The sequence below is a fragment of the Capra hircus genome, chromosome 11 (genome assembly GCF_001704415.2).
Source record: "Capra hircus breed San Clemente chromosome 11, ASM170441v1, whole genome shotgun sequence".
Lineage (NCBI taxonomy): Eukaryota > Metazoa > Chordata > Mammalia > Artiodactyla > Bovidae > Capra > Capra hircus.
The window spans coordinates 49,909,953-49,937,388 of NC_030818.1; the positions used below are offsets into that span (position 1 = coordinate 49,909,953).

At 37.8% G+C, this 27,436-nt stretch overlaps 1 protein-coding gene across 1 annotated transcript in view; it reads right to left on the reverse strand.

The window, feature by feature from the left end:
• The window catches only part of DNAH6 (dynein axonemal heavy chain 6), a 284,536-nt gene that overhangs the window by 190,472 nt on the left and 66,628 nt on the right, over positions 1-27,436 (reverse strand). The window contains exons 15-21 of the mRNA XM_018054768.1: positions 25,283-25,411; positions 20,613-20,726; positions 17,127-17,270; positions 13,874-14,086; positions 13,108-13,200; positions 10,387-10,506; positions 6,199-6,379 (exon numbers count right to left, since the gene is read on the reverse strand). Coding sequence (XP_017910257.1) covers positions 6,199-6,379; positions 10,387-10,506; positions 13,108-13,200; positions 13,874-14,086; positions 17,127-17,270; positions 20,613-20,726; positions 25,283-25,411 — 994 coding nt within the window. The remainder of the gene's footprint in view (positions 1-6,198; positions 6,380-10,386; positions 10,507-13,107; positions 13,201-13,873; positions 14,087-17,126; positions 17,271-20,612; positions 20,727-25,282; positions 25,412-27,436) is intronic.

The following is a 27,436-nucleotide window of genomic DNA, read 5'->3' on the forward strand; positions in this document are numbered from 1 at the left end:
CAAAATCACTCAGTTATACACATATATACATTCCTTTCTTTAACTTCTTTTCCATTATGGCTTACCCCAGAATACTGAGTATAGTTCCCTATGCTATACATTAGGACCTTGTTGTTTATCTATTCTAAGTGTAATACTTTGCGTCTACCAACTCCAAGCTCCCAGTCTATCTCTTAATGATGATGTTAATTTTAATATCTGCCACTGAAGAAAAAGCATTTAATTTGAAACCTTTTTATCTGGCATCACCCACTTTTGGGGATTCAGTCAGTTCAGTTCAGTTCAGTCTCTCAGTCGTGTCCAACTCTTTGCGACACCATGAATCGTAGCATGTCAGGCCTCCCTGTCCATCACCAATTCCCGGAGTTCACTCAGACTCACGTCCATTGAGTCAGTGACGCCGTCCAGCCATCTCATCCTCTGTCGTTCCCTTCTCCTCCTGCCGCCAATCCGTCTCAGCCTCAGAGTTTTTCCCAATGAGTCAACTCTTCACATGAGGTGGCCAAAGTACTGGAGTTTCAGCTTTAGCATCATTTCTTTTGAAGAACATCCAGGACTGATCTCCTTTAGAATGGACTGGTTGGATCTCCTTGCAGTCCAAGTGACTCTCAAGAGTCTTCTCCAACAACAAACTTCAAAAGCATCAATTCTTCGGTGCTCAGCCTTCTTCACAGTCCAACTCTCACATCCATACACGACCACTGGCAAAACTATACCTTTGACTAGACGGACCTTTGTTGGCAAAGTAGTCTCTGCTTTTGAATATGCTATCTAGGTTGGTCATGAGTTTTCTTCCAAGGAGTAAGCGTCTTTTACTTTCATGGCTGCAATCACCATCTGCAGTGATTTTGGAGCCCAGCAAAATAAAGTCTGACAGTGTTTTCACTGTTTCCTCATCTATTTCCCATGAAGTGATGGGACCAGAGGCCATGATCTTCGTTTTCTCATTGTTGAGCTTTAAGCCAACTTTTTCACTCTCCTCTTTCACTTTTCTCAAGAGGCTTTTTAGTTCCTTTTCACTTTCTGCCATAAGGGTGGTGTCATCTGCATATCTGACGCTATTGATATTTCTCCCAGCAATCTTGATTCTAGCTTGTGCTTCTTCCAGTCCAGCGTTTCTCATGATGTACTCTGCATAGAAGTTAGATAAGTAGGGTGACAATATACAGCCTTGACGTACTCCTTTTCCTATTTGGAACCAGTCTGTTGTTCCATGTCCGGTTCTAACTCTTGCTTCCGGACCTGCATATAAGTTTCTCAAGAGGCTGGTCAGGTGGTCTGGTATTCCCATCTCTTTCAGAATTTTCCACAGTTTATTGTGATCCACACAGTCAATGGTTTTGGCATAGTCAATAAAGCAGAAACAGATGTCTTTCTGGAACTCTCTTGCTTTTTCAATAATACAGCAGATGTTGGCAATTTGATCTCTGGTTCCTCTGCCTTTTCTAAATCCAGCTTGAACATCTGGAAGTTCATAGTTCACGTACTGCTGAAGCCTGGCTTGGAGAATGTTGAGTATTACTTTACTAGTGTGTGAGATGAGTGCAATTGTGCAATAGTTTGAGTGTTCTTTGGCATTGCCTTTCTTTGGGATTGGAATGTAAACAGACCTTTTCTAGTCCAGTGGCCACTGCTGAGTTTTCCAAATTTGCTGGCATATTGAGTGCAACACTTTCACAGCATCATCTTTTAGGCTTTGAAATAGCTCAACTGGAATTCCATCACTCCACTAGCTTTGTTCGTAGTGATACTTCCTAAGGCCCATTTGACTTCACATTCTAGGATGTCTGGCTCTAGGTGAGTGATCACACCATTGTGATTATCTGGGTCTTGAAGATCTTTTTTGTACAGTTCTTCTGTGTATTCTTGCCATCTCTTCTTAATATCTTCTGCTTCTGTTAGGTCCATACCATTTCTGTCCTTTATCGAGCCCATCTTTCATGAAATTTTCCCTTGGTATCTCTAATTTTCTTGAAGAGGTCTCTAGTCTTTCCCATTCTGTTGTTTTCTGCTATTTCTTTGCATTGATCACTGAGGAAGGCTTTCTTATCTCCCCTTGCTATTCTTTGGAACTTTGCATTCAGATGTTTATATCTTTCCTTTTCTCCTTTGTTTTCTGCTTCTCTTCTTTTCACAGCTATTTGTAAGGCCTCCCCAGACAGCCATTTTGCTTTTTTGCATTTCTTTTCCATGGGGATGGTCTTGATACCTGTCTCCTGTACAATGTCACGAACTTCCATCCATAGTTCATCAGGCACTCTATCTATCAGATCTAGTTCCTTAAATCTATTTTTCACTTCTACTGTATAATCATAATTAGGTCATACCTGAATGATCTAGTGGTTTTTCCTACTTTCTTCAATTTAAGTCTGAATTTGGCAATAAGGAGTTCATGATCTGAGCCACAGTCAGCTCCCATTCTTGTTTCTGCTGACTGTATAGAGCTTCTCTATCTTTGGCTGCAAAGAATATGATCAGTCTGATTTCGGTGTTGACCATCTGGTGATGTCCATGTGTAGAGTCTTCTCTTGTGTTGTTGGAAGAGGGTGTTTGCTATGACCAGTGCGTTCTCTTGGCAAAATTCTATTAGCCTTTGCCCTGCTTTATTCCGCATTCCAAGGCCAAATTTGCCTGTTACTCCAGGTGTTTCTTGACTTCCTACTTTTGCATTCCAGTCCCCTATAATGAAAAGGACGTCTTTTTTGGATGTTAGTTCTAATAGGTCTTGTAGGTCTTCATAGAACCATTCAACTTCTGCTTCTTCAGCATTACTGGTTGGGGCATAGACTTGGATTACTGTGATATTGAATGGTTTGCCTTGGAAACAAACAGAGATCATTCTGTCATTTTTGAGATTGCATCCAAGGACTGCATTTTGGACTCTTTCATTGACCATGATGGCTACTCCATTTCTTCTATGGGATTCTTGCATGCAGTAGTAGATATAATGGTTATCTGAGTTAAATTCACCCATTCCAGTCCATTTTAGTTCGCTGATTCCTAGGATGTTGATGTTCACTCTTGCCATCGCCTGTTTGACCACTTCCAATTAGGTCCAATTTCATGGACCTAACATTCCAGGTTCCTATGCAATACTGGTCTTTACAGCATCGGACCTTGCTTCTATCACCAGTCACATCCACAACTGGGTATTGTTTTTGCTTTGGCTCCATCCGTTCATTCTTTCTGGAGTTATTTCTCCACTGATCTTCAGTAGCATACTGGGCACCTACCAACCTGGGGAGTTTCCCTTTCAGTATCCTATCATTTTAAGCCTTTTTATTCTGTTCATGGGGTTCTCAAGGCAAGAATACTGAAGTGATTTGCCATTCCCTTCTTCAGTGGATCACATTCTGTCAGACCTCTCCACCATGACCCACCTGTCTTTGGTGACCCCAGACGGCATGGCTTAGTTTCATTAAGTTAGACCAGGCTGTGATCCGTATGATTAGATTGACTAGTTTTCTGTGAGTATGGTTTCAGTGTGTCTGCCCTCTGATGCCCTCTCGCAACACTTAACGTCTTACTTGGGTTTCTCTTACCTTGGACGTGGGGTATCTCCTCACTGCCGCCCCTCCTGACCTTGAACGTGGAGGATTAGGGGTGCAGAAACTAAAGCCAAACAACTGCCTCCTCTTGACCCTCCAAACAAAGTCATTCTCTAAACGCTACATATTCTTTGTCACTTCCTTACTCATGTTTTCTATTTCTTCTGCCATATTTAGATGCTGAAATTGTGGCAATCGTATCCTATTTCTTCATCACTAAACAGTACCACGTTAAGAAGCAAGATTCATGTCTCACTTGACATTGATGTTTTGGTGCCTATCACACTACCTGACTTCTATACCTGTTCAAGAATCAAATCCAGTCTTTTCCATGGTCTCCAAGGCTCTATGTGATCAGTGACCCAATCCAATCCCCAACCCACTACCCAAGCACACTTACCTCTCTGGTCTCACTCCTAAGCCCTCTACTGTGCACTGCTCTCCACCCTGCCCTGGCTTCCTTGCTGACAGGAGTACACACTAAGCATGGTTTTACTTTGGGGTCTCTACCTTTGTTTGCTCTGATGTTAGCAATACTCCCTTATAGCCACAAACATATTTCATTTCTTCATTCTTGCAGATTTCTACTCAAAAGTAGTCACTTTATCAAAATATCCTTTCAACATACACACATACACAGCAGCCCCCAGCTATTCTTTTGCCACATTGCTGCTGCTGCTGCTAAGTTGCTTCAGTCATGTCTGACCCTGTGGGACCCCATAGACGGCAGCCCACCAGGCTCCCCTGTCCCTGGGATTCTCCAGGCAAGAACACTGAAGTGGGTTGCCATTTCCTTCTCCAATGCATGAAAGTGAAAAGTGAAAGTGAAGTCGCTCAGTCATGTCCGACTCTTTGTGTCCCCATGGACTGCAGCCTACCAGGCTCCTCCGTCCATGGGATTTTCCAGGCGAGAGTACTGGAGTGGGGTGCCACAGCCTTCTCCGTTTGCCACATTACCCTACTTAATTTTTCCTCACAGCTTTATCATCATCTGAAATTTATATATATGTGTGTGTGTGTGTGTGTGTGTGTGTGTGTGTGTGTGTGTGTATGTATATATGACAGTATAAGTCGCTTAGTCATATTTGACTCTTTGTGGCTTGATGGACTGTAGCCCACCAGGCTCCTCTGTCTGTGGGATTCTCCAAGCAAGAATCCTGGAGTGGATTGCCATTCCCTTCTCCAGGGGATCTCCCTTCTCCAGGGATCGAACCCAGGTCTCCTGCATTGCAGGTGGATTCTTTACCATCTGAGCCACCAGGGAAGTCATATATATATATATCTCCACACTTCTGTATCTGAAATTCCTGGGACTAAATGTATTTTTGAAGTCTTTTTTTTTAATTCCAAAAGTTATACAACAAAAGTCCAGTAGGGACTGGGGCAGCACTCTGCAATTAGACACATTAATACTATTGCAGCAAAAGGTTTGAATATGCACATTGAGTGGGGGGTGCTAGACAAGATAAAAGGTCTTTCAGAGATATCCATGTTTTAATCCCCAGAACTTGAGAATTTGTTAAGTTTTTATGGGAAAAGGCACCTGGCAGGTGTGATTACATTAGGATCACAGGATGGGGAGATTATCATGGATCATGTGGTGGGCCCAGTATAATCACAGGGTCTTTATAAGAGGTAGAGAGGGAGATGTGATGGCAGAAACATGGACTGGAGTGATAACAGTTGTGGCTGAAAGGGGACTAGGAACCAAGGAATATGGGCAGCCGCTTGAAGCCCCAAAGTTTTAAGGTTTTCAATACTATCATCTCATAGAGTTTTTCCGGTCTGTTTCTGTAAGAGTCTTTGGGCAGAGAGCGCAGCCCAGCAGCTGCTTCTGCCTGAAGGAAGCTCTCTGGGGTTATCACCAGGACAGACCATGTACTGCCATTTACAGAACAAGCCATTGAGCTGAGGGTTTGATAGAAAACATAAAAGTTCAATCACTGAATATGTGCACCCCAAAAGATTTTGATTCTACATCCCTAGACACAGAACTTACTATAACACATTTTAATTGTAAAACCCTGGGGACTCTACTCAATAGTCTATAATGACCTACATGGGAAAAGAATCTTAAAAAGAGTGAATATATGTATATGTATAACTGATTCACTTTGCTGTATACCTGAAACTAACACAACATTAAAAATCAACTATATTCCATAAAAACCAACTAAAAAATAAATAAAACACACTTCAACCCTGAGATTAGAATTACCATTAGTGGCGTTATTTGTAAGTGGTTGTAATGAATTACTGAAAGTGTGAAAATTTGTATGGTTAGAAGTCTGTAAGAACTTTAACAGAATGGGTCAACTGAATGTAAATGTATGTTTTGTAACCTAAATTGTGAGATGGAAGCATCAGTGATACTGTGTGAGGCAACATTCCCCAATGCTACACACAGCAAAAGAAGTAGATGCTTGTGTGCCAAAACCATGAACTGAGCTGAAAGATAATGATGATAATACATTGATAGTAATCAAATAACAAGTGTTCAGTTCACATTGCTTATCAAGAGTGTCAAAGGTACTACAAATGTTCCTGGTCATCAGTGCTGACTAGATGAAGGGTTGAATGTACCACATACTATTAGAATCTTACAGGTGATGAATGCTGTTGAAAGTCTTTTTGTGTGTTTCTTTTCTACCTGGTTGAGTAGCTGCTCGGAGAGCGTTAGGCAGCCGGTTAACCTTCCTCATGATTTCCTTCCATGACTTGTCCACTTGAAGGAACATCTTGGCCTCTGCAGGCAACTGCCTTTGAATATCTGGAGCATTAAAAATACTCTCTAGGTAGAGCCAGTTTCTCTGGCAGTTCAGCCATTCTTCCTAGGAGAAAAACAAGGACATTATCAAATTTTTTCACGCAAAGTTGAAAATACATAGCTATGTTAAAAATAACTACATGAGGATTCACTGTATTTTATACATTTTGGCAGTGTCTCACAGGCCTTAATTTTTCATTAAAAATTTTTTTTTATTTTATATTGGAGCATAGTTGATTAGCAATGATATGTTAGTTACAGGTATTCGGCAAAATGATTGAGTTAAACCCACAGAAGCATCAATTCTTTTTCAAATTATTTTCCCATCGAGATTATTACAGAATATTGAAATGAGTTTCCTGTGCTGTGTAGTAGGTCCTTGTTGGTTATCTATTTTAAATTCAGTAGTGTGTACATGTCAATCCCAAACTCCCAATCTATCCCTCCCCTGGCCCCCACCCTTTCCCCCCATAATGATAAGTTCATTCTCTATGTCCTCATAGCTCCTTTGAAATAACACCTCTTTAAAATACCCAAGACTCATCTCAGCCTAATTCCAACTCATTTTTTGGTATGAGTAGAGTTATAATGTGTCTACTACTGTGTGGTAACCAGAATGGACCCAAAGAAAGAGGATTAAAATGCCCAGAGGAGACATTCTATGGGGAAGCAAGATGCTTCAAGGAATCTGAAGGGTTGGGAAGCTGTTAAGTTTAGTGACTGTTTCCAAATATATAAAAAAGGTTCTTTGCCTCAGTGATGTCTATATTCTTCCCTCTCCTTCCTTTTAAAGAAGGAATATAATTCATTTTCTTCAATTAAAAGAGTAAAACCTGCTTAGAATATGTGGCAAAGACATAAGACTGGGAAGAAGAAGAAAACCATATACTCTCTCTCCTCACTGTTAATCAAAGACACCACAAGTGCAGGGTCAGATCTAAAGTCTGCAGACCTCACCTTTCCGCTGTGCCTCTTGCCATCACATGTGCAGGCCTGAGATTCGTAAAAGAGCATCTCCCACCTCACTCTAGATTTGGGGGCTATGCCTAAACCCTAATATCCCAGCCACTCCCTGGTTTATTTCAGGTTCATACTTTCTATGCAGTTAATTCTCTGGAGGGTCTCTGTTATTCAGGGATCAGATTATAAGGTGTCCATTGAAGAGGATGGATTCCTGAAAAAGGTCTCTATGAAATAAAGATGAGACAAATTGTCTTTTCCTACTTAGTGCCTGTATTAAGTCACAGATAACTTTTCATATTAGAACATATAGGGAAGTGTCACCCAGGCATGTCTGACTCTTTGTGACCCCCTGGTGGCTCAGAGGTTAAAGCTTCTGCCTGCAATGCGGGAGACCTGGGTTCGATCCCTGGGTCGGAAAGATCTCCTGGAGAAGGAAATGGCAACCCACTCCAGTATTCTTGCCAGGAGAATCCCATGCACTGAGGAGCCTGGTGGGTTACAGTCCACGGGGTTGCAAAGAGTCAGACATGACTGAGCAACTTCACTTTTACTTTCTTTTCACTTTCAGACTGTAGCCCACCAGGCTCCTCTGTCCATGGAATTCTCCAGGAAAAAAACACTGGAATGGGTTGGCATTTCCTTCTCCTGGGGATCTTCCTGACCCAGGGATCAAAGGATCTGCCTCCTGCATTTCAGGCAGATTCTTTACTGTCTGAGACACTAGGGAAGCCCCAGAACACAGAGGAACCCAAACACAATTAATTAAGTTTAAAAAACTGAAGTCGAAGAAAGACATTGGATGGGAAAAAAATTAGAGTAAGTGGGAATTTTGTTTTATTATGGGATAATCTGAGGTAGAATAAAATAAAAAGGAAGTGTGGATGAAAGGAAGAGCACCATGGAGACTTCAAGGAATAGTATTCAGTTCAGTTCAGTCGCTCAGTCGTGCCCAACTCTTTGTGACCCCATGAACTGCAGCACGCCAGGCCTCCTTGTCCATCACCGACTCCTGGAGTTCACTCAAACTCATGTCTATCGAGTCGGTGATGCCATCCAGCCATCTCATCCTCTGTTGCCCCTTCTCCTACTGCCCCCAATCCCTCCAAGCACCAGAGTCTTTTCCAATGAGTCAACTCTTCACATGAGGTGGCCAAAGTATTGGAGTTTCATCTTTAGCATCATTCCTTCCAAAGAACACCCAGGACTGATCTCCTTTAGAATGGACTGGTTGGATCTTCTTGCAGTCTAAGGGACTTTCAAGAGTCTTCCCCAACAACACACCAAAAGCATCAATTCTTTAGCACTCAGCTTTCTTCACAGTCCAACTCTCACATCCATGACCACTGGAAAAACCATAGCTTTGACTAGATGGACCTTTGTTGGCAAAGTATTGTCTCTGCTTTTGAATATGCTGTCTAGATTGGTCATAACTTTCCTTCCAAGGAGTAAGCGTCTTTTAATTTCATGGCTGCAGTCACCATCTGCAGTGATTTTGGAGCCCAACAAAATAAAGTCTGACAGTGTTTCCACTGTTTCCCCATCTAGTTCCCATGAAGTGCTGGGACCAGATGCCATGATCTTCGTTTTCTCATTGTTAAGCTTTAAGCCAACTTTTTCACTCTCCTCTTTCACTTTCCTCAAGAGGCTTTTTAGTTCCTCTTCACTTTCTGCCCTAAGGGTGGTGTCATCTGCATATCTGAAGTGATTGATATTTCTCTCGGCAATCTTGATTCCAGCTTGTGTTTCTTCTAGCCCAGCGTTTCTCATGATGTACTCTGCATAGAAGTTAAATAAGCAGGATGACAATAGACAGCCTTGACGTACTCCTTTTCCTATTTGGAACCAGTCTGTTGTTCCATGTCCAGTTCTAACTCTTGCTTCCTGACCTGCATACAGATTTATCAAGAGGCAGGTTAGGTGGTCTGATATTCTCATCTCTTTCAGAATTTTCCACAGTTTATTGTGATCCACACAGTCAAAGGCTTTGGCATAGTCAATAAAGCAGAAATAGATGTCTTTCTGGAACTCTCTTGCTTTTTCAATGATCCAGCGGATGTTGGCAATTTGATCTCTGGTTTCTCTGCCTTTTCTAAAACCAGCTTGAACATCAGGAAGTTCACAGTTCACGTATTGCTGAAGCCTGGCTTGGAGAATTTTGAGCATTACTCTACTAGTGTGTGAGCTGAGTGCAATTGTGTGGTAGTTTGAACATTCTTTGGCATTGTCTTTCTTTGGGGTTGGAATGAAAACTGACCTTTTCCAGTCCAGTGGCCACAGCTGAATTTTCCAAATTTGCTGGCATATTGAATGCAGCACTTTCACAGCATCATCTTCCAGGCTTTGAAGTAGCTCAGCTGGAATTGCATCACCTCCACTAGCTTTGTTCGTAGTGATGCTTTATGAGCTTGCTGTGATAAGACCCTTAAGGTGGCCCCAGGACCTGGGCTTCATGTCCTTGTGTGATCCTCTCCCCCTGAGTGTGGGTGCCACCTGTGACTTGCTTCTAGTTATGGAGAATATGGTAAAGGTAATAGGATATTCACAATTAGGTGTACAGTACAGAAGGCTGTAACCTACATCTTGCCTAGAGACTTCCTCTTCCCTGCTTTACTGATGAAACAAGTCATATTGTTGAGGAAGTCCATGGGAAAAACTGCAACATGGAGGAGCTGAGGGTGGCCTCTGATTGACAGCAGTGAGAAACTGAAGCCCCTTGTCCTGGAATTGCAAGGAAATGATATCTGTCAGCATCTTCCCTTAGTTGAACCTCTGATTGGAACCCAGTCCTGGCTGGCATCTTGAATGAACCCTTGTGAGACCCTTAAGCATAAGACCCAGTTAAGCCATGAACTCCTGACCCACAGAAACTGTGGGGTAATAAATGTATCTTGTTTTATATGACTAATGTTTGTGGTTTTTGTTTCACAGCAATAATAACTAATTATTGATGGTATAATCCATTTTCCTTATATTCTGAGAATAATAAAATGTCAGTAATTGAATCTCATATCTAAACTCTATACTATCTAACCCCAAGTGAACAAATGACTTCTAAGGTCCTGTGACTCCAATTCTCTGAGTCCATGAATTGAAATTATCCTTACTCACCAGTGTTTGATTAAATAAAGCAAGCTGTTTCTGCCATTCGTCTACTCGAGCTTTCAGTGGGCCAACGTAACGTGATGAGGCAATGGTTGCGATGTTGATGGTGCTGTCATCAAGAAGGACCTTTCAGGAAAGGTGAAGAAAATACGTGCAACGTCGTATGTTAGTGCTCTCAAAGATAATTACAGATATTTAACTCCAAGAGTCTATTGATTTATTTTTATTTTTACCTAAACATTTTTATTTTATATTGGAATAGAAATTTCTATTGGATTTACAACATTGTATTAGTTTCAGGTGTACAGCAAAGTGATTCAATTACACACGTACATATATCCATTCTTTTGCAGATTCTTTCCCCATCTAGGTTACACAGAATATTGGGTAGAGTTCCCTGTGCTATACAGTAGGTCCTTGTTGATTATCTATTTTATATATAGTAGTGTATATATGCTGGGACTTTCCAGGTGGTGCTAATGATAAAGAACCTACCTGCCATTGCAAGTTAGACACAAGAGATGTGGCTTTGATCCCTGGGTCCATAGTGTTGCACAGAGTCGGAGATGACTGAAGTGACTTAGCACACATGCACCCAGTGTGTATATGTTAATTCCAAACCACTTAAAAGTCAGCTTTCTGAATTACCAGCTTAGTCCCACCCATTATTTCTCACCAACCCATTCCCTCTCCTTCTTCCCTTCACCAGGATTTACAACCCACTATGATTTTTCTTCAGTGTCACCATGGAACTTCTGATTGTCAAATCCTGGCTCTTTCTGTCATTATTAATGGCCCACATTTCTGTTTAGCTAAGCCCTTTTCTTCAATCTTCCCCTACAAGTTATCTGGTACTTTACACCACTTTGTCATCCAGGTCTTTATTTCTCAAAGTGCTCAAAACTTGAAAACGTAGCTGCTTGCTTTATCCAATGAAACATCATTCTCCCTCAATTATCTTGAGGGAGAGGAAAAGTGAACTCATTCATGTCAAGCTCTGGATGATTATAGACAAGTTTTCATCTACCTCCTTCCCCTACTCCTTCTCCATACGCCACAGCAACCCTTGCAGAACATGTACATTTAAAAAAACGTGTCTTCTAATCTAAAGAATTTTCACTCTTCTATTTAAATTATAAACTTCTTCAGAGCAGAAGCCCCATCACCTGGTATTACCTGGTCTCATGCTAACTGATTTCCATCTTGGGTCTGCTCTCCCATGCACCACCCAGAATAGTGTCTGGTCTTGCTCTTCTAAACTACACCTGGCAAAGACATTTCATCTCCAATTCTAGTTTGGGGACTCACTAAGAGAATGGGGCTTTGCTTTAAAAAAATATTTTATTGAAGTATGATTGATTTACAGTGTTGTGTTAATGTTAGCTATACAGCAAAGTGATTCAATTATACATACATATATATATATATATATATATATACACTTTTTCACATTCTTTTCTACTATGACTTATCACAGGATATTGAATATAGTTCCCTGTGTGGGATTTGTTTTTTAAATTGAGTTACAATCCCCATATTCCTGTGCTAAACAAATATGCCTTTGGATATTAAGTCACTAAGAATATTCCAAACACATGGGTTATATTTATCTTCTTTTGCTGTTAATAGAGCATGACCATTTACTCCTAATCTCAAAAATTTCAAGTGAATTTAGCTTCTTAGTGTGCTATAAACATGAAATGCTTATTCATGCTTCTTTGCCTTATTTAAATGGTTTGAAGTGCCTTCTATTCTCATCTATAACTATTAATATCAAACCCTCATATTTTTAAGGTCTAGAATGTCTTGGCTGGTCTAGCAAGGATTCTCTGATCACTTCAGCTACAACTGATCTCTTTGCTATTCCAAATTCTCCAGCAGTTACTGACTACAAGATTTTTAACTCATATATATATATATGTATAGTTAATAAGTGAATATAGAATGAAATAATGGAAACTCCATAATTACCCTAATCTCCTCCTAATTGCCTTTAAAATTCTTAAAATCTTCTTCCATTCAGTTCAGTTCAGTTCAATCGCTCAGTCATGTCTGACTCTTTGCGACCCCATGAATCGCAGCATGCCAGGCCTCCCTGTCCATCACCATCTCCCGGAGTCTACTCAAACTCATGTCCATCGAGTCTACTCAAACCCATGTCCAAACTCAGCCATCTCATCCTCTGTTGTCCCCTTTATTAGATGACACTAATTTGCTTAATTTTATTGAAGAGCATTAATGCATATGGAAACTTGTGATACTTTAATGTGTATTCCTTTCCATCTTATGCTTTGATTAAAAGGAAAAAATTCTTTATATATATTTATATATATGTCATATCTATTGCTTTGATAAGTATTTCATGTACAAGCATTCATGTCCTGGTGGCTCAGTGGTAGAGAGCCTGCCTGCCAACACAAGAGATGTGGGTTTGATCCCTAGGCTGGTAAGATCCCCTGGAGAAGGAAATGACAACCCACTCCAGTATTCTTGCTGGGGAATCCCATGGACAGAGGTGCCTGGCAGACAACTGTGCATGGGGTCTCAAAAGAGTTGGACACGACTTGATGACTAAACAAATATTCATATTCATATTTTGTCTTCTAAATTAGATTTCTCCCTAACAACTTTCATATTTCAGCCCTTCATTATAATCTCCTATAGGATATTTAGGACTAGGTCTGGCAAGAACCTTCACCATAGGTTTCAATAATCCAGTTTACCCACCTGTATATCATCTGTGCCACCCAGGATAAACACATCTTTGGAGTCACGGTGAGGCAGGACAACAAATTCAGTTGTTTTCCAAGAATCCTCCACCTAGGAGATTGGTCAAGTCTTAGTATATCTCAGTTCATTTACTTTTAGGTTGATAAATGAATATGGAATGAAATAATGGAAAACTCCATAATTATCCTAATCTCCTAATTGCCTTAAAATTCTTAAAATCCTCTTCTCCATTAGGTGGCACTTATTTGCTTAATTTTATTGAAGAGCATTAATACATATGAAAACTTGTGATACTTTAATGTGTATTCCTTCCCATTTTATGCCTTGATTAAAAGGAAAAAAATCTTTTTACACAGATCCTTGGTAGATGTGTATTTTTAGAGTAAGGAGGTTAAACATCCTAAGGAGAGAAATCTTCTCAATGTGCTTTTGAAGCATTTCATAGAGTTAGTCTTCTCTAATATGTACTTTGAAAGATAATATATTTTGGCATAAGAGGTCTTCCTTGGTGTATGGTTCTTTATACAAAGCATGCAAATGTGTTGCCATCAAGCTCCTGCTGGAGTATAAGCTAAGCAGAAAGAAGATATGTATAGTGGTGATAACAATAATAATGATAATAAATGTGAAGAAACAGCAGAAAGATAACTGATAATGAGACGGTGGAACTTGCAATGTTGAAAAACAAAGTTCATAATCTTCTCACTGAATACAAAAACCTTTATATCTCAGGACCTTCAGAATACACATTTTTCAGGTTTACCTTTTTAAGGATTGTTTCTAAGGCAGCTTCTCCAGAAGCCTGTCCAGAAATGTCCTGAATTTCTTGGCCAAAGTCAAAAACATGTAACTCAATGAGCTTCTCCAGGGTTAACGGAACTTCAAGGTCCACTAGGGTGGCATCAACTGTTTGTTCAATAGCTGCCCAATGTCTAGGCTTCAGAGTTGGGTTCCTCAGGTCAATGATAACTGGAAGCTGGAAAACACACACTCTCTGAGGCACCATTCTTTATATCCTAAAAAATACAGTCCCATTTGGGCATGTAAAAAGCTGTAAAGAACACCTCTGATGTGTGTAAACAATGAAAAATCTGGACAAACTGCAAATTAATGACTTGTATTGAATCCATCAGAAAAGTGAGGTTGTAGCAAAACCAGCTAACTCAAAATTTAGAGACACTGGTATCCATAGTTTTCTCCACAGAAAGAAGTTTCTGAGAATTTGTTTACCTAGGAGAGATACCTTGGGTTGCCATTTAAGCTAGTTAGAAGATGTAGCTGAATTTAAAAAATAAATTGCTAAGACTGAGTGTAGGGTAGCATGAGGGTGTGAAGTCTCAGGGGCAACAAATACATAGAGGGGTTCACAGAGAAGATTGGAAGAACCCTAAGAAAGCCTATCTTACGGTATGGTCAGAAACATGCAAGTAAAGAGATAATAAGAAAATACTTTTACATTGCTGGAAGAAAACATAAAATCTGCCAACTCAGAATTATATGCCAGTGAAAATATCATTTAAAATAAAGGATAAAGACACAAATTTGAGCAGCTCATTGCCAGCATACCTACTCAATAAGAAATATTAAAGGAAGTTCGTCAGGCAGCATGAATGCTATGAGTCAGAAATTTAGATCTCTACAAAGAAATGAAGAATATTGAAAATGGAATATATGCAAAATAAATTTCACTTTATTTCCCATTTTTATTCCTCAAAATGTAACTATATAAAACAAAAATAGCAGCAACATGTTGTGTTCATACTACATATAAAAGTAAAATACATGACAACACTAATACAAAAGATGAGAGGGAGGAATGGGGAATATGGTATTATAAAATCTTTATACTCTACATTAAGCAGTATAATATTGTTTGAAGGTTGATTTGGATTAAGTGAAAATCTAAAAATTGCTTAAAACAGGTGTGAACAATAATTCCATGGAGAAGATAAAATGGAATAAAAAACATATACAATTAAATCAAGAGAGGGAAAAAAAGAGGAAAAAAGAAACAACAAACAAATTTAAAAACCAGCATGATAGCATTTTTAAACCAATCACATCAATAATGCTTTAAATATGAATGGTTTAAACATGTTAGTTAAAAGACTTAGAAAATCAGATTGTATAAAAAATTATGCACTGTTCAAGAAATCCACTTTAAATATAAAGACAGAAAAATTAAAAATAAAAAGATGGAGAAAGTCATATCGTGCAAATTCTAAAAGAAAGCTATACTATATATACAAATTTATATATAATTGTATTAATTTCAGACAATTCAGTCTTCAGAACAAGAAATCTTATAAAAAATAAATGAAGCCTCTCAGAAAACTAGGAAACTTTGTTATCTTAATATAAGGCATCTATAAAAATATTTGACTAAAATCATACTTAAAAAGAGATTGAACGTTTCCCCTTTAAGATCAGGCACAGGACAAGGATGTTTTCTCTCATTACTCCTATTCATTATTGTATAGAAAATCCTGCCCAGTGCAAGAAGGCAAGAAAAAGAGAGAAAAGACACACAGATTATAAATGAATAAATAAAATTGTCTCTATTCACAGCTGAAGTAATTTTCTATGTTTATAATTCTGAATAATGTACAAAAGCTCCTAAAATTAAAAAGCGAATTTAGCAAGATTACAGGATATAAGATCAATATACAAAGGTCAACAGTATTCCTACCTACCAGAAATGAACAATTAGAATTTGAAATTAAAAGCAATATCATTTAAGATAACATAAAAGAATAGTTTTAAATCTAACAAAGTATGTGCATAATCTGTATGCTGAAAATTATAAAACATTAATGAAAAATATAAGAAGATCTAACTAAATGAAGGGATAGGCTGGTAGGATATTAGAAAATTCTATCTTGTGAAGATGTCAGTTCTCCTCAAAATGATCTATTGATTTAACACAGTCTCCCCCCAAATCCAAGCAATTTGTTGTACATATTGATAAGCTCATTTTAACATTTATATGGAAAAGTAAAAGAATTTGGATTGACAAAATTGTGAAAAGAACAATGAAGAACTTAAACTACCCGATTTCAAGATTTTCCAGCTATAGTTATCAACACAGTGTGGTACTGGTGAAAGAACAGACTTACAGAGCAACAAAATAGAATAAAGTATTCAGCAACAGACTAAAAAACATAGTTAGCTGATTTTTCCCAAAGATGCAAAGACAGTCAATGGAGAAAGAATACTCTTTTCAAATAATGGTGTTGGATCAACTGAATATCTACCTGCAAAATGTAAATAACTTAAAATAAGTCATATACCTTAATTTAAAAAAAGCAAAACTATAAAACTTCCAGAAGGAAATACAAGAGAAAATTTGTGTGATCTTTAGGTTTGGCAAAAAGTTGTCAGATACTAACTAAAAAAGTAATATAAAAAGAACAAATATATTAATAGGACTTGATTCAAATTTAAGCCTGTTGTTCTGTGAAAGTCACTATTTATGGACTAAAGTCACTGACTGGGAAAAACATTTTCAAGTTACATATTTGAAAAATGATTTATATCAGACTGTATAAAAAAGTCTTAAAATTCACTAATAACAAAACAAATAAGCCAATTAAAAATTGAGCTAATAGCCAGACAGACATTTCAGCAAAGAAGGGGGATGAATGGCAAATAGACATGGGCAAAGATGATCAACATTACTAATCATTAGGAAAGTGTAAATCACCATTATGAGATATTACTACACATTATTAGAATAGTTAAAGAACAAAGCAAACCAAATTTTAAAAGAACTCCTTATTGATAACAAGTGCTAGTGAGGATGAGAAACAGCTAGAATTCTCATACTACTCAGTTGCATGATTTGCCCAGCTAAGGAGAAGGATGCAGTTTGTACCTCTGCAGTAACTGAATTTGTCTGTTGCTTCTTCTCTCTGCAAAGGTAATTTAAACAAGGAAGAATTCCTGGCTTTGGTCTCATTAGCCTCAAGTATAAATGATTGACCTGGAGTTTCTGAGATAATATCATCCAAGCTTACCTTTTCTTTCATTTTTTCCACCTTACTTTTTAGCTGGGGCACAACACTGTTGGGTGGCAAGCCTTTTTCCAGTTGAGTCACAAATTTGGCATATTTAGAAACTTGACCATTTAGAAATTCTGGATCCAAGGAGTCAAATTTGGACTATGAAAATTAGGGGGAAAGAAGTTAAGACATATGATAAAAGGCAAACTTGAAATAGTTAAAATTTCTTTACTCAGATTTTCTGGTAGCTATGTTGTCAAATCAAGTCAACTTTACGCTTTTTTAAATGGCTCTATGTATGAAGATTTCTAATAGTAGATCAGGCATTGTTTATTACTTTCATGTCCTTTTCTCACATACCATCAAATGTAGTATTGCAATCCCTGTAATTTATCCCTGAGGGCCAATCACTGTAAAGTTGCAAATAGCTAATTTTTATTCTTGTGACCTACAAACTTCTTACCCAGTAGTTTCCTATTATATTTGATTATGTACCCCTTTAATGTAACTTATTTAAACATGCACTTCAATGTATGCATGTATCTATAAATATATCTATCACTTACATAAACATGTAAGTGTATACATATCATGTCGGATGGTCATTTGGATTGAAGGCAATAGAAAATTTATAAAAATGAAGATATTTGATGCCCATAGATTGGAAGAATTAATATTGTTAAGATGTTTATACTGCCTAAAATAATTGAATACAGATTCAATATGATCCTTATCAAAATTCCAGTGGCATTTTTTTTCACACAAATACAACAATCCTAAAATTTGTATGGAATCACAAAAGACTCTGAATAGCCAAAACAATTTTGAGAAAGAAAAACAAAGATAGAGGTATCAACCCCTTGATTTCAGACTATGTTCCAAAGTTATAGTCATCAAAACAGTATGGTACTAGCACAAAAACAGACACATAGATTAATGGAACAGAAACAAATCCACGCATATATGGTCAATTAATTTACGACAAAAGAGTCAAGAATATATAATGCAGAAAGGATAGTCTCCTCAATAAATGGTGTTGGGAAAATTGGATAGCCACAGGCAAAAACAAAGTAATGAAATTGAATCACACACAAAAATAACTCAAAATGGACTAAAGATCTGAATATAAGACCCAAAACTTAAAAACTCCTAAAAGAAAACATAGGTATTAAGTTCTTTGAGAAGGGTCTTGGCAATGATATTTTGGATTTAACACTGAAAGCAAAGGCAAAAAAGCAAAATAACCAATGAGAATCTAACTAAAACGCTTCTGCCCAGCAAAGGAAACCATCCACAAAAGAAAAAGTCAATCGATTTAATGGGAGAAAATGTTAGCAAATTATATATCTGATAAGGGGCTAATATCCAGAACTCATAATTCAATGGCAGAAAAACAAATTGCCTGATTAAAAGTGGGCAGAGGAGCTGAATAAACATTTCTCCAAAAAAGATGTAACAGGTATCCAACAGATACATGAAAAGACACTCAACATCACTAACCATTGGGAAATTAAAATGAAAACCACAATGAAATATCACCTCATACCTGTTAGAATGGCTAGTAACAGAAAGAAAAAAATAACCAGTGGAGAAAAGATATGGAGAAGAATGAATGCTTGTGCTCTGCTGGTAGAAACGTAAATTGGCACAACCATTATGAAAAACAGTATTAAAATTCCTCAAATGATTAAAAACAGAACTACCATATGACTCAGCAATTCCATTTCTGGACTTTTATCCTAAGAAAACAAAAACACTGATTTGAAAAGACATATTCACAGTGGCATTATTTACAATCGCCAAGAGAAAAAGACAACCTAAGTGTGTTCACCAATGGATGAATGGATGAAGAAAATGTGTTATATGTATACAATGGACTATTATTCCACCATAAAAAGAATGAAACTTTATCCTTTTGGCAACATGGATGGACCATGAGGGCTTTAGGTAAAGTGAAATAAATTGGACCAAGAAAAATATCATATAATCTCACTTAAATGTGGAATCTAACAAAACAAAGCAAGAGTCTAAAGTAAAACAACTAAAACAGAATAGATTGGTGGTTTCCAGAGAAAAGGGGTGGGTAGATGTAACAAGTGAAGGAGGTCAAAAGGTACAAACTTCTAATTATAAAATAAATAAATAAATCATGGGAATGTAATGTACAGAATAGTGACTAGTTAATAACACTGTATTGCATATTTGAAAGTTTCTAAAAGAATAGATCTTGAAAGTTCTCGTGAGAAAAAAATTATAGCTGTGAATGGTAACAAATGTTAACTAGACTCACTGAGCTGATCACTTTACAATATACACAAATATAGGATCATCATTTATACACCTGGAACCAATACAGTGTGTCAGATATGCCTCAACTAAAAATTTATAAACATTCATTTTTCCCTAGATACAATGTCTATTTTTTGTGCACTTCCTGGGTAAATTTGTCCCACTTCGGAAGCCACTGCTCTAATCTCTGGTGGGAATCAGAGCACTTTCTAAGCTTCCTCTTCACTACTCAGGAGCATTTTCTACTTCTGAGATAACCGATAAATGAGTTATACAACAGCATTTAAATTCTCTGTTATAATAGCATATATATGTTTGTTTGTTTTCTGCTTTCTTCACCAAAAGGTAAATTCTGTGAGAGTTTAGACTCTGTTCTTTTTATTCTCCACTGCTATCCACTGTGTCCAGAACATTATCTAGGAATCATTCTTGTGTCACTGTGGTTTACCCTAGATGTGTGACTTCTAATTTTGGGTACCAGCACAGGGAAGCTGAACCAGCAAATGAAAAGCAATATTTGTGAAGCTGATGGTATTTCTAGTATGAGCATATCACACTGGAAAGAATAGAAGGTCATATATTCTGTCTCCTAGGGGATTAATCCTTGTTAATGTTTGAATACAAGAGTAGACCCTAAGAACCAAACTCTATGATACTTGTCTCCCCTTACGATACTTGTCCCCCTAGTTTACTATGATTAGAATTTACTATTGAACCCTCAAAGAAATAACCTAGATCTCATTACCATGATCCTATTTTATCACAGAGGAAAAAAAATGGCTTCCTTAAAAAACAATAAAAACAGAACCTCCGCAAACAGAAATCTAATGTTGCAGATCATAAATAAAATTCTATGATCTTTAATAACACTTGGCTGTATGTATCAGGACAACACTGTATTCAGAAACCACAAAGCAGTTAAATGCCATATGGTGAGGTCCTTTGATCCCTCCTCCATTTAATGTTCTTAAACAGAGGACCTGAGAAGCCTCCCTTAAATAAAGCATTCTTCTTTGTGGTACTTAAAGATTTGTGTAGCAGAAAGACCTCTGTGCATTTCACTGGAAAGCTGATAAATTTCCACAAAATTATAATATTGCATATTTTACTGAAATATACCAGATTATTTAAAAACTATAATGCACACTACCATGATTTTAAAATTAAATAATATATGAATGATTTAAGAATTAAGAGTTTTTCTTTTTTTACCTTTAACCATTCTTGCTGGAGTTGATCCCATTCAGATAAAGAATCCCAGAGCAATTGTTTAAGCTTCAATTCAGCACTAACTTCTTCCAAAGCATCAAACTTGGACACTTCTACCTTTAAAAATATAATAAGCAAAATGTACAATTTAATTTTCAAATATAGAGATCTTATGTTATCTTCCTATTAGTAATTTTTGTTTTTTCATTTGTAAAAAACAAGTGACAAAACCCCACATACATTCAAATTTCTATTTGAGGGACAAAATATAACTTTATATATCCTTAGAACTTAGAAATTCTCATAAGACACAAATATTACAGAGGTTTAAGGGCATTTTCTCTTAAGTTGGGTCATAGCTGACTGGTTTTTCACATATACAAATGAGTCCTCAGAGGCATCTATATCCTTTCAGTTCAGTTCAGTTCAGTTCAGTCAATCAGTCATGTCTGACTCTTTGTGACCCCATGGACTGCAGCACACCTGGCCTCCCTGTCATCACTAACTCCCGCTGTTTATTCAAACCCATGTCCATTGAGTCAGTGATGCCGTCCAACCATCTCATCCATTGTTGTCCCCTTCTCCTCCCACCTTCAATCTTTCCCAGCATCAGGGTCTTTTCAAATGAGTCAGTTCTTTGCATCAAGTGGCCAAAGTATTGGAGCTTCAGCTTCAACATCAGTCCTTCCAATGAATATTCAGGACTGATTTCCTTTAGGATGGACTGGTTGGATCTCCTTGCAGTCCGAGAGACTCTCAAGAATCTTCTCCTACACCACAGTTCAAAAGCATCAATTCTTCAGCGCTCAGCTTTCTTCACAGTCCAACTCTCACATCCATACATGACTACTGGAAAAACCATAACTTTGACTAGATGGACCTTTGTTGGGAAAGTAATGTCTCTGCTTTTTAATATGCTGTATAGGTTGGCCATACTTTTCTTCCAAGAAGCAAGCATCTTTTAATTTCATGGCTGCAGTCACCATCTGCAGTGATTTTGGAGCCCCCAAAAATAAAGTCTCTCACTGTTTCCACTGTTTCCCTATCAATTTGCCATGAAGTGATGGGATTGGGTGTCATAATCTTAGTTTTCTGAATGTTGAGTTTTAAATCAACTTTTTCATTCTTCTCTTTCACTTTCATCAAGAGGCTCTTTAGTTCTTCTTTGCTTTATGCAATAGTGGCATCATCTGCGTGTCTGAGGTTATTGATATTTCTCCCAGCAATCTTGATTCCAGCTTGCGCTTCATCCAGCCCAGCTTTTCTCATGATGTACTCTGCATATAAGTTAAATAATCAGGGTGACAGTATACAGCCTTGACGTACTCCTTTCCTGATTTGGAACCAGTCTATTGTTCTATGTCCAGTTCTAATTGTTGCTTCCTGACCTGCATACAGATTTCTCAAGAGGGATGTCTGGTGGTCTGGTATTCCCATCTCTTTCAGAATTTTCCACAGTTTGTATGATCCACACAGTCAAAAGCTTTGGCGTAGTCAATAAAACAGAGGTAGATGTTTTTCTGGAACTCTCTTGTTTTTTCGATGATCCAACAGATGTTGGATCCTATATCCTTTAGGGCTTATATGTAGATGATGGAAGAGGGATGACAGAAGATGGAGAGAATTTTTGTGTGGTAGTTGGTGCAGGGGATGGGGAGATTTAAGATGGAGAGAACATTCTGGTTTTTCACCTATTTCTAACCTAATGGACTGATTATGAACCCTATAGAGAGAAAGGTTCCAAGAAAATCTAAGGAAGCCGTTTTCATGGCTTGGAGATTAGCTGCACAGAAACTGTGAACCTTGAGATAAGCCAAGATTTCAAACATTCCATAGAACAGCAGTAAAATACACACTCTTATCAAGAGCAGTCAGAACATTCCCCAGGATAAACCATCTGACAGGGCACAAAACAAGTCTAAGAAGATTGAAATCATACCAAGTATTTCTTTTAGCCACAGTGGTATGAAACTAGAAATCAACAACAGTAGGAAAGGTGGAAAATTTACAAATGTGTGAAAACTAAACAACACAATCCTGAACAACTGATGGGTTAAAGAGGAAATTAAAGGGAAATAAAACAAATGAAAGTGGAAACAGCACACTATAACCTATGAGATGCTGCACAAGCTGTTATGAGAGGCGAGTTTATAGTGATAAATGGAAATATTAAGAAAATAGAAAGATTTCAAATGATACAACTTTACACATCAAAGAGCTAGAAAAAAGAGAACAAGCTAGCCCAACATTGTCAGAAGAAAGGAAGTAAGTTCATAGCGGAAATAAATGAAATAGGGATCAGAAGAATAATAGAAAAGATCAATGAAACTAAAAAGCATTTTTTAAAAGACAAGTCTTTAGCTAGAACAAGAAAAAAAGAGAGGTGACTCAAATAAATAAAATCAGAAATGAAAAAGGATACATTACAACTTACACCACAGAAATACATATGATCTTATGCCTGCATGCATGCTCAGTCATGTCCAACTCGTTGTGACATGTCCAACTGTAGCCCACCAGTCTCCTCTGTCCATGGGGTTTCCCAGGTAAGAATACTGGAGTGGGTTGCCATTTCCTTCTCAGGGGGATCTTCCTGAGCCAGGGATCAAACCCATGTCTCCTGCATTGGCAGGAGGATTCTTTACTACTGAGCCACATAGGAAGCCATATCATAAGAGACTACTATGAAAAACTAACTGTATACCAACAAACTGGTTAACTTAGAAGCAGTGCATAAATTCCTAGAAACACGTAACCTATTAAGACTGAATCAGGAAGGAACAGGAAAATAAGGAGTAAGGAGATCAAATCAGATATCAAAAACCTCCCAGCACAGAAAAGCCCAGGACCAGATGACTTCACTGGTAAATCCTACCAAACATCTATGGTGGGGGCGGGGGGGAAGAATTAATGCCAATCTTTCTCAAACCTTTCCAGAACATTAAAGAGGTGGGAACACTTCCCAACTCATTTTACAAGGCTAGCATTACCCTGACAATAGGGATCTAGCCTTGTCTTCATTAAGAATTAGAAATGATTTCCTACACCTCTTAGGCCTTCACTCCTGACCCCCTAAAAACCAAGAGCTGGAGAGGAACGTTGGATACGAGGTCATCCTATGCTATGCTGTCACTCAGTCATGTCTGACTTTTTGTGACCCCATGGACTATAGTCCCCCAGGCTCCTCTGTCCATGGGGATTCTCTAGGCAAAAATACTGGAGTAAGTTGCCATGCCCTCCCCCAGGGGATCTTCCCAACCCAGGATTGAACCCCGGTCTCCCATAGTACAGGCAGTTTCTTTACCATCTGAGCCACCAGGGAAGCCTGAGGTCATCCTAAAGAATCATAAAATATAGATATGGAGTCTGGAAGGAGGGAAACACACTTCTAATTCAGGCTCTGGTTCAAGCTACACTGTTCTTCCTGACCCAAAGAGTGGTTACCTGGTATAGCTTTTTATCAGGTAATGTTTCATCCATAGTTGCCTTCCTACCTCACACTTTCCTGTCTTATATGTCAGTTAATTCAATCTGGGAACAACTTTGAACCATAATTGTCTCACGCACAAACTTCCTGCCTCAGGTATTATGTCAGCTGCACTTTCTAGTGCCCAGGTTATTATTTTGCAGGTTGCTCTACCAAGCCTCAGGTCTGGAGTGGAGACCTGCTCAGGTCTCAGAGCCCTCAGACCACTTTCTGGTCATCCATGTGGGGCTCTGAAAGAAATGGATGCATCTCCATGTGATGTCTAGACACTTCTCTGAAATTTAGGGGAGACTATTAACACTCCTTCATTGCTGGTGGCCTCTGGTTTTGGTCTCAGGAATCTTTCCTATTTGCTTTTCTCTTTGTTCTCTCTAATAGCTATTCTGATACTTTAGCTCTAATACTTTGGCTACCTGATACGAAGAGCCTACTCATTGGAAAAGACCTTGATGCTGGGAAAGACTGAAGACAAAAGAAGGGGGTGACCAAGGATGATATAGTTAGATGGCATCACCAACTCAATGGACATGAATCTGAGCAGGAGACAGTGGAGGACAGAGGAGCCTGGCATGCTGCAGTCCATGGATTCACAAAGAGCTGGACGTGACCTAGTGACCGGACAACAACAATATCTGTTCAGAGCACTTATAACTCTCACTCATTTCTTTTCATTTTGGGGGGGGCATATCATTTAGCTTTTTAATTTTGGGGGATCCATCTTTTCCCTGGCTCAGTCAAATTCTCTTCTTTCATCAAACTGGCACATCGAAACCAGAGCAAATGAGGCAATATTGATGGAATCAATAATATACACATGAATGAATGTAAAAGAAGCTAGAATATTAAGAAAGAATCAAGGGGTTTCAACTGATTACATTAAAAAAACCCACACGCATTTTAACATAGAAACTACAGTTCCTGGTCTGAGTATTTGTCTATAATTCACAATTACTTTTTAATAAATAAAGATACTTTTTCTCTCATGTGTCCTAATCTTTAAACACTTCAAAGACAGAGAATATACCATATTTTGTATTTCAGATTATTCCAGCACAGTGACTGGCATATAGGTGTCTAAACGTTGAGTATTATCGAAAATGAGTGCATCAGTGTCACTTCTGTGCATACACAAAGATATATTTTACAGTTCTATATTTTAAGAACAGATGTGTAGCGCTGTCATTACCTTAAAATTCTTCTGATAGGATTTATATTGAAAAGCGCGTTTTTGAAGATCATCCAGAACTAACAGCAGTTCATTCAACATGACCTTTATTTTCTCTTGGTCAGCATTAATGTCCAAAATCTGTGGATCCTGTAAAATTAAGATAGCTTTTGATTAGCCATTCCTACTTTTTGATGTATGCTATCAAATTACATGAATAAACATTTTTGAAACATATTTTTGCTAATTCCCTTTCCACTCTAATTTTTAGAAAATATATGAAAATGGTTGCTTTTCTTGATTTTTAAAACAATGCAGATACATTGTAAAAAGTACAGAAATGTATAAGGAAGTACTATGGGGATAATATAATTTTTAAGGAGTACCTAATGCATTTTGCTTCATCTTCTTTCCTATGTTACATTTTTTTTCAACTAACAAGACTTCAGTTAAGGAGAGGTGAATGCAGTATGGAAAAGAACAAAGGGAAAAAAGGAAAATTATCATTTTACAGTAAAGGGATGATTATAATTTACAACAAAGGTAGCATTCTATTTGATTGAAGTTCATAAATAGGCAAAATCAATTTATGGCTTTAGAATTCAGGGTAGTGGTTGCTTTTGGAAAGGAAGGAAAGGTTAGTGACTAGAGGGCACCCTACGGATACCAAGAACAGCTCTTGACTTGAGCAGTAAGCATATGGATGTGTTCACTTTCTGAGAACTCACTGAGTTGTACAGTTATTACAGTTATGTACAGCTTTCTCTTGCAAAACAAAAAAACACTTCAGTACAAAAGTAAAAGCAATGCAAAGTCCTTTAGACTAAAAGTTGACGTATAAGTACACAATAAATGTTAGCTACTTTTAGCCATGTCAACACATATAAATGCATGTTGTAATCTTCAATATCGGTATTGTATTCCTTTGAGTAGAAGTACCTCAACACATTTTATTATTCTGTTGAAGGACACTGACTTTTTCCCATTTTTTTTCTGATTTGATCATAAGTTTATATGGTTTTGGACTTCCCTAGTGGCTCAGCTGGTAAAGAATCCGTCTGCAATGTGGGAGACCTGGGTTCGACCCCTGGGTTGGGAAGATCCCCTGGAGAAGGGAATGGCTACCCACTGCAGTATTCTGGCCTGGAGAATTCCATGGACTCTATAGTCCATGGGGGTCACAAAGAATCAGACACAACTGAGCAACTTTCACTTTCACTTCACTTTATATTGCTTTAAACTTTTGGGATAAGATTTAGTCAGTGTTAATAATTAAAGAGTAGATCATTATTATATGATATATTTTCACGTTTGCTTCAGTTAAGAATTATCCAGATGTCTATTCTATGGCATTGAAACATATATATTATCATATGTGAAACGAATCGCCAGTCCAGGTTCGACGCATGATACCGGATGCTCGGGGCTGGCGCACTGGGATGACCCAGAGAGATGGGATGGGGAGGGAGGTGGGAGGGAGGTTCAGGATGGGGAACACATGTACAGCCATGGTGGATTCATGTCAATATATGGCAAAACCAATACAATATTGTAAAGTAATTAGCATCCAATTAAAATAATAAATTTATATTAAAAAATAAAGAGTGAAAAAAAGATATCTAGTCTAAGTTCTTAAAAAGTTCCTTTTATATCTTTAGAATAGTAAAATTGGTGCAAGTTATTCAAACATTCTTTATCACTTATTAATTTATACTCTGCCTCTTTCTAAGAGGGAATTTTCTAACATGTGACTAATAAAACTCTAAAATTGTGAATAGCTATAAATATGCTAATAGGATGCAAAAACACTAATTTCAAAATAATAAATGGAAGCTAGGAAAAAGAGAATTCACTACTATTGAACTGAGTTTTTCCCACTTTTTTCTGATTTGACCATAATACTTAAAAATTTTTTTAAATTTAATTGGAGGATAATTACTTTACAATTTTGTGATGGTTTTTGCCATACATCAACATGAATCAGTCATGGGTATAAATGTGTCCCCCTATCCTGAAACCCCTCCCACCTCCCTCCCCACCCCATCCCTCTAGGTTGTACCAGAGCACCAACTTTGGGTGCCTTGCTTAATACATCAAATTTGCACTGGTCCTCTATTTTACATATAGTAATATACATGGAAAAGGAATACACCAAGGCTGTATATTGTCACCCTG